Source organism: Cynoglossus semilaevis, chromosome 6, assembly GCF_000523025.1.
Source record: "Cynoglossus semilaevis isolate Cse_v1.0 chromosome 6, Cse_v1.0, whole genome shotgun sequence".
NCBI lineage: Eukaryota > Metazoa > Chordata > Actinopteri > Pleuronectiformes > Cynoglossidae > Cynoglossus > Cynoglossus semilaevis.
This window is the reverse complement of record NC_024312.1, coordinates 3,269,294-3,281,010: the sequence shown is the minus strand read 5'-3', so window position 1 is coordinate 3,281,010 and position 11,717 is coordinate 3,269,294. Positions and strand designations below refer to the sequence as shown.

The window sequence follows — 11,717 nt, the reverse complement described above, 5'->3', positions numbered from 1 at the left end:
ACACACTGACACACACTGACACACACACTGACACAAACACTGAGGCCGCAGAGATGCAAAAAGAGGGAATAAAGCTTTACACGTCACACACACAAACCTGTTTTTCTATATATGTGAGATGTTTTATATTTAGACGTTAGCATATTTTGTCATATCTGTAAGAATCGATATCCCTTTTTCAGATAATTAAAAACCCGCTAACACAACACCTGGGTTTCGCAAAATGATGACTGCTCTATAAATAGTTCAAGGCCCGGCCACAGACCAATCAGATGCCTCGGTGCTCTGAACCCAATTGTAGTAACTCTTCCAAACTTCTTTATTGCTCTGAATCCAACTTCTCCAAAAACTCACTCACACTTTTCTTGCTAGTATTTTAATTCTGTCCACTAGGGGGCGCAGAACATAATTGAGAAACACAGTTTTAACCCATCACCTTAGTAAGCAGGCAACACTTGACTTCCACCACTGCCCCACTATATCGGTATCAGTTGATATCGGAATCGGAAATTACGTAATTGTTTGGCCCATATCGCCATATCGGATATCGGCAAAAAACAAAAAAAGTGTGCCACCTAGAGAAGGCCTGAAGAAGTGTACTTAAACTATATCAGTGGACTGAGTAGAGTGTCGTCAGCGTAAGGTGGGACCACGGAATCTATTACGGGGCCGAGGACTGAACCCTGCGCGGCACCTTTGGTGACAGAGGAGGCGCCGAAGAGTATCGTAGAGTATTTCAGATGGAAACATCCGTACAAAAACAGGAAGTACTTTAGTGAGGTAACGTTTCACCTCAGAGTCGGTCACTGAGAGACTTTCTTTTTTTTGTAATTCTGTAATTATTTCGGTCTGTTTCTAAATCTGAGGGTCAGGTCACCATGGACGGCCCCTGCATTCATCACAGGTTTCATTTTTTTTTGAGGTCAGTGTGAATCAGCGTGAACGTGTCTGTGGGGGAATTGGTGTCAAACGTGCATCTGATGGTGGAAGTGGAGGCTGGATAACGTGTGTGTGTGTGTGTGTGTGTGTGTGTGTGTGTGTGTGTGTTCCATCTCCACTGCTGTTTTTAACACTTAATGAAAAATCACCTCAGTCGCCGTGTGGTCGTCTTTGGGTTCAGTGTATTTATAGCTAAGAGTTGACACTCTTCCAACATGGCGCACACCTATGTTCGTGTGTGTGTATGTGTGTGTGTGTGTGTGTGTGTCTGGGTCGAGCAGATGGGCTGTCTTACTCTGCTTCCTTTGCTCCCTGGCTAGCCTTTAGCTCCACCCGTCCAGGACAGGATGCTGCCTCAGGAGCAGGTTGAAAATAAATGCCCCCCCCTCTGCTCTTAACACCCCGCTGACATGTATTCTCTTCCTCACCTCCTACTTTTCTCTCTACTTGTGTTGCCCCCCCCGTCCCCTCCCAGTGTCCTGTTCACCCTTTAGCCCCGCCCTCCCTCGGACTGTAAACGACGTGACGCCGTCGTCCGTCGAACTCTTCTTTCGGCCAAGTCACGATGACGGTCCGCTGGTCTCCTCCACCTGCCCCACACCGGGGGTGACCTCTCTGACCACAGGCTGTTTTGGAACAATCTGCCACAGGGAGTTCCCCTTTCTCTCCTGTTGGCTAAGAATGGACGGGTGGAAAAACAAACCCCCAACGTGCGCTTGAAGCACGAAGGGCGAGTGAACGCAACCAAGTCGGAGGAGAAACACGAACGATCCTCAGGAGAAAACCTTCACGTGCAGCAGGGACGTGAAATAAAAAACGGTGAAACGTCCAAGTCAGGGGTGCCAAATATACGGACCACGGGCCAAAACCAGCCCACTAGGGGGTTCATTCAGGTCCGGCCCACTAGGGGGTTCATTCTGGTCCGCAATAAATTTTAAAAGCAAAACAAAAGCCCAAACATGTCATGTTGGGGATGTTTTATCAAACTATTTTCATTAAATATGAAGATTTTTCAAATATACCTGTACTTTTTTACATGAAAAAAGGATAAAAACATGGCTGTATTATTATTTACAGGTAATAATGTGACGATTGTACTGGTCTGGCAATCAGGCTACATGTTATCGGGACAGATCGGGCTCTTCTCCTACAGCAGTGATTCCCAAAGTGTGGGGCGGGGGCCCAACATGTTCACATAAACGTGCAGGATTGTTTCAATGGTTCACCCCTGAACTGACCCTAGGTGTGAATGGTTGTCTCTCAGTGGTTTATCTCTAGCGCCCCCTGGACTAAAACAAGGATTAGACAGAAGGCAGATCGACGGGCTTCGAACCCTAACCAGTTCATCAGTGGAGCCGTGAGTTTGAACCGACACTGAGGATGTGTGGATTTTTTTCAGCGTGTCCTCTGTTTTATCTCCACTCTGTCTTTCCACTGCTGCAAACTCAGGGATACAGGGAGCCAATCAAACGTGTATGAGTGTGTGTATGAGTGTGTGTGTGTGTAATATGTGTGTGCCTGTGTCTCCCAGGTCCCCATTCTAATAACACAGTCTCTCCCAGTGAGCGGTGGGGCAGCTGAGTACGCTCCCCTGAACACCGCAGGGATCGACGTATGAAATTCACACACACACACACACACACACACAAAGAGCCAAGAGACACATGGATCAGAGAGTGCATACTTGACACAACTCACTGCAACATCCAGACACACACACACACACACACACACACTCCGACGGAGCCCATTGCCAGTTCAGCCACATCCACACCTCTCCATAATTCAGTTAGAGGGAGACAGCGAGGCTCTTGGATTCAGACAAAGACAAAGACAACATTATTCATAGACAGACTACAAAACAACAATGACCCCTCTGACACACACACACACACTCACAGGTACACACACACACACACGGTGAGGCCTGGTCTGACCTGCAGGTGATGAAGTGAAGTTCTGTATAAATTCATCACCGTTGCTGCCGAGGTGCACATCTGAATAATTCTCTGGGTTTATTTTTTTTTTTATTGCAAACAGATCTGTTGAAGGTGCAGCGCCTCACACTGGCCGCACGCATGCAACATTCAAAGGATGCGCAGGTTTGTTTGTTTTTTGTTTTTTTTTAACAGCACCAGTGCATCATGGGAATGAGGTTTTTTAAATGTGTAAATGTAGATGTTTGTGTTGGAAGAAAACACTCATCAAACTGACTTCAAACTTTGGACGAGAGAACGGGGGAGAACGGGGGAGAACGGGCAGATAGAACCGAAAATAATGGACGATCTCTCTCTCTCTCTCACACACACACACACACACACACACACACACACCCTCTGACCAGCGATACATCCATCCACTGGTGTTTAAATATTTACCACAGCTAAAGGAAACAGTAGCAGAACAGATGCAGAGGCAGAAAAGAGGGGATGATGGAGGAGGGAGGGAGGGAGGGAGGGAGGGAGGGAGGGAAGGTGATGGATGAAGGAAGGAGTGGAAGGAAACATTGAGGGCAGAGGCTGCAGGATAGCTCCCCCTGGAGGCTGAAGAAAAATGTGAAGATGAAGAAGTCTGCCAGGTGGAGTAACGGGGGAGAGAAGGAGAGTGAGAGGTGGAGAGAGACAGGGGGGGTATGAAAGAAGAAGGGGGGAGGCAGAGGGGGGAGGAGTCAGCCACTGTATCTGTTGGAGGAGAAAGGAAGCAAGAAAGGAAGGAAAGGAGTGAATGAAAAAAAGTTGAGGAAAGGCAGAAAAGAAGGACGGGAAGGAAGTGAGTCGGAGTCTGGAGAGGAAACAAAAGAACGGGTGAGGGAGGAAGGGAGGAGGGGAGACAAGAGGAGGGACTGACGTGAAGGAGGAAAAAGATGGAAGAAATTAAATAAAGGAGAGACAGAAGGAGGGCTGGTGGTAAGGAAGTAAAGAGAGGAAGGAAAGTGGATAGGACACAAGGAAGGAGGAAGTAAGGGAGCGACAAGGAGGGGAGAGACAGAGAGAGAAGGAGGAGGGAGGAAAGAAAGGAGGGTAAGAAGGGAGGTGAACGAAAAGGGAACAGCATTAGAAAAGGAAGGATTCCCTCCTTCCTTTTCTACTGGAATGCTGGAAGGAAGGAAGGAAGGAAGGAGGGAGGGAAGGAAGGAAGGAAAGAAGGAAGGAGGGAAGGAAGGAAGGAAGAAAAGAAGGAAGGAAGGAAAGAAGGAAGGAAAGAAGGAAGGAAGGAAAGAAGGAGGGAAGGAAGGAAGGAAGGAATGAGGGAAGGAAGGAATGAAGGAAGGAGGGAAGGAAGGAAGGAAGGAATGAAGGAAGGAAGGAAGGAAGGAAAGAAAGAAGGTAGGAAGGAGGGAAGGAAGGAAGGAAAAAAGGAAGGAAGGAAGGAAGGAAGGAAGGGAGGAAGGAAGGAAGGAAGGAAGGAATGAAGGAAGGAAGGAAGGAAGGAAGGAGGGAGGGAAGGAAGGAGGGAAGGAAGGAAGGAAAGAAGGAAGGAAAGAAGGAAGGAAGGAAGGAGGGAAGGAAGGAAGTAAGGAAAGAAGGAAGGAAGGAAGGAAGGAAAGAAAGAAGGTAGGAAGGAGGGAAGGAAGGAAGGAAAAAAGGAAGGAAGGAGGGAAGGAAGGAAGGAAGAAAAGAAGGAAGGAAGGAAAGAAGGAAGGAAAGAAGGAGGGAAGGAAGGAAGGAAGGAAAGAAGGAAGGAAAGAAGGAGGGAAGGAAGGAAGGAAGGAAAAGGAGAAACAGACACGTGTGAAGTCTGGGAGTAAAAACAGAGAGAGAAGGGCCTCAGTGATGAGGGCCAAAACATTTCTTATTTACACACACACACACACACACACACACACACACAAACATCTCTTATTTACCAGCTTACGTCTGCACTATTTATGGTGCACTGGGGAGAGGGAGGCACTGAAGAGAGGAAGAGAGGAGAGGGGCTAAAATATGCATAGGGGCTGGTTCTTCTGGGACAGATGGGGGAGTCGGGGGGAGAGGAGAAGAAAACAGCAAAGAGAGAGAGAGAGAGAAAGAGTGAAAAACTGAGCTGCTCGACCGACCGACCTAACTGCCCCCTACAGGACGGACGGGAGACGTAACGGTGAGAGAATGAGGCGCTGCAGTCAGGGGGGAGACGAGGTGATGCAGTGACGTGTCAGCGCCGCCGTCACCCCTGGGTGAGGAGGGAAAACAGAGACAGAGAAGGAGAGGCGTCTCAACGTCCTACGGTCCCAGAGTGAGGTGGACGGAGGACAGCGTCTCCACAGGAGCGTGTCCATCACACACACCTGTCCAACAGGACGTTCAAGTCTGACTGTCTTTGTACAGAACTCCATAGAGAAAATCACCGATTTTACTAGGACTGAAAACAGAAAATATGGATGCGCTGAAATATCGCGATATCTTGTTTCATGATATCGTATCAATATCCTCCATCACCGTATGGATTATTTTAATAACAATTAACAGTGATATTTTTATTTTATTTTTATTTTTTCTGACAATTCAATTGTTTAAAAAGACTCTCAATATTTCGTCGTATCGCAATATATCGTATTGTTGCTCCTGTATCGTGATACATAACGTATTGCCAGGTTCTCTCTGTAAACGGCGGTTGTTCAGTCCATTAGCTAACTCAGTTATGGTACTTTTGATATTTTGTGACACTCTCTCTGTAAACGGCGGTTGTTCAGTCCATTAGCTAACTCAGTTATTTTGATATTTTGTGACATCATGGAAGACACCAGTGGACAAACAGTTCCTGGTCCTCCATCATCCCAAACCAGAGTTACTCTTTCTTTCTTTCTTTGGACGATGGTATTGAAAACTATTTCAGAGCACCCTCTGTCCCTCCACCTGTACCCAAACCAGGGTTTGAACACCGACACAAACACTTAAAAAAAAAAAAGTTCTTAGAACTGTTGGCTACAAATCTGAAATGTGCACAATCGGCCGAAAACACACGTCAAACCTCTGCGCAGCGTCAGACGAGTGAAGCTGTCTTCACGTTAGGGTAGAGAGACACAGGCAGAGAGAGAGGGAGAGAGAGAGAGAGAGAGCTGCATAATGTGACAGTGAGAACAAGGGCAGGTCCCCACAACGTTAGTAAGATGACACACACACACACACACACACTCCGACTGGTGCCGGTGATAGCAGCTAGCAGTAGCATTAACCTCTGTGGCTGCAGCGCTCCATCTCCCTCAGTCAGCCGTTCTGTCTAGCCCACTTAGAGAGACTTCCCATGGGGCAACGGGGGAGCTGCAGCAGGTCGGACTCAGACTGCAAGTTTTCACAGCACACACACTCTTGGGCCGCGACCAAAGAGTAACAGGATGGATCAGTCCACGCTGCAGAAGCCAAAGAGCTAAAACAGCAGAAGAACCAGGAGCTGAAGTGAAAAACACCAGGACTGGACTCACCAGGACCAGCGGCTGAGACTGGTCCAGAGTTCTGCTTCTCATCACTGACGTGGGTGGACGTCGTATGGGTTTGGTATTATTATCCATCCATCCATCCATCCATTTTCTTCCGCTTATCCGTTACCAGGTCGCAGGGGCAGCAGTCCCAAATCACCCTGCACTGTACCAACCCCCCCAAACCTTCCTGCGGGTGGTGAGTCCACTGGAAGGTACCAACCGCCCTAACCGGGATTCGAAACTTGCCCAGGAGGTGAACCCTGGGGTTCCACACCAATGACAATGGCCAAAGCACCACTTGGTATTATTACTAGGGTGATATTAACCTTTCGCTGATATCCGATATTGTCATTACGAACATTAAATTTATGATTCCGACATCAACCGATACCGATACAGGTCTGGTAATATTTATTTATCATTCTCCATACAATCCCCCGATTATTAAAATAGATTAATAAAACGAGCTGCAATGCTGCCATCTAGTGGCTTTTACTTTCACATACAGCCGTTTTTCCCCAAAACTATTTTTAGGGCACACATCATTTTGGGGAAACCCAGGCATTACGTTGTCGGGTTTTCATCATCGGAGGAAAAAACGATAATTCTTACAGATATTACTTAATTATGCTAATATCGGGCCGTACCAGAGCTAACATGACCGTACCAGTGCTAGCTTTTTTTTTTTTTGAGGTTGTCTGAACAACGTTTCAAACAGCTGTATAATGAAGTCAAAATAAAACCGACCGTCAGATCGCAGCGATGATAAGCGACTCCGAGGCTGCGACGTCAAACACACGATATTTTAAAACCAAAGTGACCTCAGCAGCTGACCAGTGGCTGTGACCTGGTCAGTGGTCAGGACGGCTGTCACCGGAGATGGATGGAGTGTGGGGGAGACGGGTGAGTGTGTGTGTGTGTGTGTGTGTTTGTTTGTGTGTGTGTGAGTGAGGCCTGTGGGTGGACATTAACCGACAGGGTCCAGCGCTCGCCCTGCTGTTAAATGGACTGTCCAGCCATATGCCCACCCTGTTTTGGCCGGATGTCAAAGCTACGTGTGTGTGTGAGTGTGTGTGTGTCCTAATCAAATTGTAACTATTAAATTTTTAAGCATCTGCCTGTTTTTCGTCTGCGTCAGTTAATAAACCTCTGAATCTTTAACGCAGTTTTTTCTTCATTTTCTTCACATTTCTACCTCAGTGTTTACTCTTTTATACTGGTAATTACCCTCCTACCCAACCCCTCTTTATCTGCCCTGCAAATAGCTCAGCGCCCCCTACATTGGGCACCAACACTCTAATCTCTCTTATAAGAGAAGCAGTGATGAGGACGCCGTCCTCCGTCGAGACGAATGGACCAGATTCTCTGAGCGCCGCCGCCGATCGTTAATCAACAACCGGTAGATGCTAATGAGACGTGTTGATCACTCTTCACCGACACACCGAGTCACACCTGTCCGCTTTGACAGAGTCAATAAGTCTTTAAATCAAGATGCATCCTGGGAAGATTGGTTTCATTACTTCTTCAAACTCTCAATGGAAAAAAAAAAACGTTGCCGATTTCGAAGCGTTTCCTCTTGATTTTACTTCAGCTCCATATTTCACAGCTCGCAGGACTGACGTTTGACCTGTAGACCTCACAGGTCACCGGTCCGCTGCCAACGCAGGACAAAAGATGGAAGAGGACGGCCCTGACCACAGCTGCTCCAGGACCCACTCTTGAGTGACTTATCGCCTCTCACCTTCCCGCCTCACGCAAACAGACGCACCTTCAAAGGTGTCTGGACCCTAATGACCTGAAGCATGCCAGAACCCCGCTTAGAACCCGCGAGGAGAGATGGAAGGAGCAGACTGGAGGAGGAGACTGAGGGTGGGACGGGACGGACGTGAGGGGAAGTAGTCAGTAGAAGTCAGGAGAGGAGGAACAAACAAGTTTTCTTTTTGGTTCCGACGGAAGCTAATCCACGGAGGCTAACGTAACACGACCGTAACATTCCATATGTTGGAGACATTTCAGGACAAACCTTAACAAACAGCAAAGAGAGAGAGATGAGAAAATGAAGATGTTCTTCTACCTGTAGCTCTGTCTGGAAGAAGAACTTCTGTGGACACTGGGAACAGTCGTAGATCTTGTCCTCCTGACCGTGAACGGCGAAAATGTGCTGCTGCAGCTTGTTGGCCTGAACGAAGACTGGGAGAAGAACAAACACAGTGGACGTTACACACTCGGAGTGCATCATGGGAAAATGTTTCATTTTTTAAATACATGTAAACACATCATGTAATGCCTGGGTTTTGCCAAATCACGTGTGCCCTTAAAAATAGTTTTGGGGAAAAAACGCTGTAGATGAAAGTAAAAGCCACTAGATGGCAGCATTGTAGCTCACTTTATTAATCTATTTTAATAATCTTTGGATTGTCTGTAGAATGTTGGCGCCAGCAACTCATACAGTGGTTTGAACAGATAAATAAATAAATATTACCAGGCCTATATCGGTATGGGTTGATATCGGAATTGGAAATTAAGTGTTTTGACGATATCAGCATATTGGATATCGGAAAAGGTTAATATTGTACATCCCTAGTCCGGAGTCTCAGCTCTAACTGCTGCCGGTTCCAAATGAAGATCTCGGTTCTAAACCCGGAGTCTGAACGTCTTCGTTGTTCAGGTCAAATCTGGAGAGTTCTTTTCTTTTCCCTCCAGCTAATAGGTTCAGACAGAAAAATGCGTCTAGAGCCGTAGCCTACTTCCAATTACCACTAAACACACAGCGCAAACGTAGGCTTGATGGGAACTGAGGGAGTACGGGAGCGGAGGAAGAGGAGCAGAGGAGCAGGACAATCCTCCGCAGACCTGCTGATATTTATCAATAAATTATTTTTTTTTTTCAAACTTGTCTTATACACTTTTTTTTTCTTTGTCTCCTTTGTTTCGGTAAACTTTTGGATTTCTCTCTGTGTGAGTGTGTATGTGTTGAATTATTAAGCCCCTCCTCCCCACAGGAGCGGCGCCCATCTTACTAATTCATACGCCACCCAGGAATAGAGTTAAAGTTTAAAGCCTGGCTGAGTACCTGGGGGTGAGGCACACGATGGAAGACAAACTCCACAACTGAGCGAGGGCGGGAGGAAAAGAAGGAGATGGAGTGACAGGAGGGAGGGAGGGAGGGAGGGAGGAAAAGAAGGAGATGGAGTGACAGGAAGGAGGGAGGGAGGAGGGAGGGACGGAGCTGCAGGTGAAATCTCCGAGACATGGCTGAACACCGAAAGTCTAATTTGGTCATCCAGCATTCTCCGACGTACTCCGACGCCCCGCTGCAGTTTTACTCCCACAGTCAGGAACGTCAAATCAATGAATATTCCTAATGTGTTCTTAATGTTCCTGTTCCACGGCACCAGAACCTCAGAGCCGTTAGAGAACATCATCTCCATGTATCATGACGTGAGGAACCCAGAGAGAGGATCGACTCCACAGGTACCAGGGATGATGTGGGCGGAGGAGCTGCACCTCCACCTCCACCCCCCCACCTCCATCAACCCAACAGTGCAGTTCTACCAACACGAGTACAGGAAGTCCTTTTAGAATAGGTTTACCTTTAAATGTACTACAGTACTTCAAAAAGTAAAGCCCACTGTTGTTAAGCTCCGCCCTCTTATTAAATCTAAATGACTGTTTTAATATGCATTATTTAAACATTTTATATTTATACACATTAATGTGGTCGCACAACGATCACAGATTTCAAACGGCTTAATCGCCTGGTGACAGTTAATCGTGAATAATCACGAAAAATCAACGTTCCTAAATATCGATACACCGATAAATCAGAATATTTAGTTTCCTAATAACGTAACAATCTCCTCCATCATTGTATTGATTTTTTATCTGGTGTTGGTTCATTTTGTTACAGTTACATTGGCGAAAAAAACAAAAACAAAAACTCAATTTATCGTTGTAACTATCGTATCGCAATATATCATACGAAAAAACTCAATTTATCGTTGTAACTATAGTATCGCAATATATTGTATCATTGCGCATGTATCGCGATACGTATCGTATCGTATCGCCAGGTTCTTGACAGTATACACCTCTAGTGAATACTTGTTAATACTTGCAGTTTTCATTTCTTTTTTGAACATCTGTTCAAAACGACGATTAGAAAAGTCAGAACAAACTAAACTTCTACACGTTTCTAAGGAACCAAACACAAATAAAGAACATCACTGAGTCCTGACTGTGTCCTTGAACGTGAACCTGTGTCTGTCTGTCTGTCTGTCTCTCCGTCTGTCTGTCTGTCTCTCACCTGTGAAGCAGACGGGACACTTGAAGGTACCACCCATGCCTTCGAAGCTGTGCTCTATCAGGTGGCAGAGCAGCTTGGCAGGTGAGTCAAACATCTGGTTACACAGCTTGCACTCGTGATTGATGCCCTCCTCTGCAAATAGGAGACAGACACGCACAAGACATGTAGGCTGCGTTAGAGGCAGGAAAAAACAACAACACAAAAATTATTCATCTTCAATAAAGTGATGCAAGACGGAAGACAGACGCTGGACAATCACAGACAGAGACGGTCAAAAATAAACACAGGCACAGAGGTTTGTTTACACGGACTAGCCGATAATAATATTATCAAATATTAGCATAATTGTGTAATATCTGTATGAATCGATATTGGATTTTCATCCGATAATGAAAACCCAATAACACGATGCCTGGGTTTGCCCGAATGATGTGTGACCAAAAAATAGTTTTGGGGGAAAAACGGCTGTATATGAAAGTGAAAGTCACTAGATGGCAGCATTGCAGCTCATTTTATTCATCTATTTGAATGTATGTATGCAGAATGTTGGTGTCAGGAACTCATACAGTGGTTTGAACAGATAAAAAAATAAATATTACCAGGCCCTTAATAGTATTTCAATTTGGGGGAGTGAAAAAACTTCTGTCCTCTAGGGGGTGCATGGCAGAAAATAACTGAGAAACACTGCTTTAAGGCGGCACTTAACTTCATTACACTACATATAAACAGCTGTATATGAAAGTAAACGCCACTAGATGGCAGCATTGCAGCTCAAAGGGAGAACAACAGGGAGCCCAAAGCTGTACCCTGTGGGACGCCACATGACAAAAGTCTGAGGTCCGACATCGACCGACTTTAAGAGACTTGAAAAGCTACCACCTGGAGGACAGGACGGGAACTGGGGTCTCCGCCCTCCCTCCTCTCCCTCCCCAGCTTCATGTTCTCATTTCATTTTTTTTTTTTTTTTTACCCCTTCCCTGAACCCGTGCACACCCCGACACCAGAGCAATGTCTGCCCCTACTGGTAATTGTCTGTCCTCCCCACCGGGGCGGTGGATGATCTGTCCTTCCTTT

The 11,717-nt window shown here is 46.3% G+C and overlaps 1 protein-coding gene across 4 annotated transcripts in view; it reads right to left on the bottom strand.

The window, feature by feature from the left end:
* The window catches only part of znf423 (zinc finger protein 423), a 124,857-nt gene that overhangs the window by 4,207 nt on the left and 108,933 nt on the right, over positions 1-11,717 (bottom strand). For all 4 annotated transcript variants that reach the window (XM_025056140.1, XM_017033067.2, XM_025056141.1 and 1 more), the window contains 2 exons: positions 10,644-10,775; positions 8,412-8,527 (listed from right to left, as the gene is read on the bottom strand). In XM_025056140.1, coding sequence (XP_024911908.1) covers positions 8,412-8,527; positions 10,644-10,775 — 248 coding nt within the window. The remainder of the gene's footprint in view (positions 1-8,411; positions 8,528-10,643; positions 10,776-11,717) is intronic.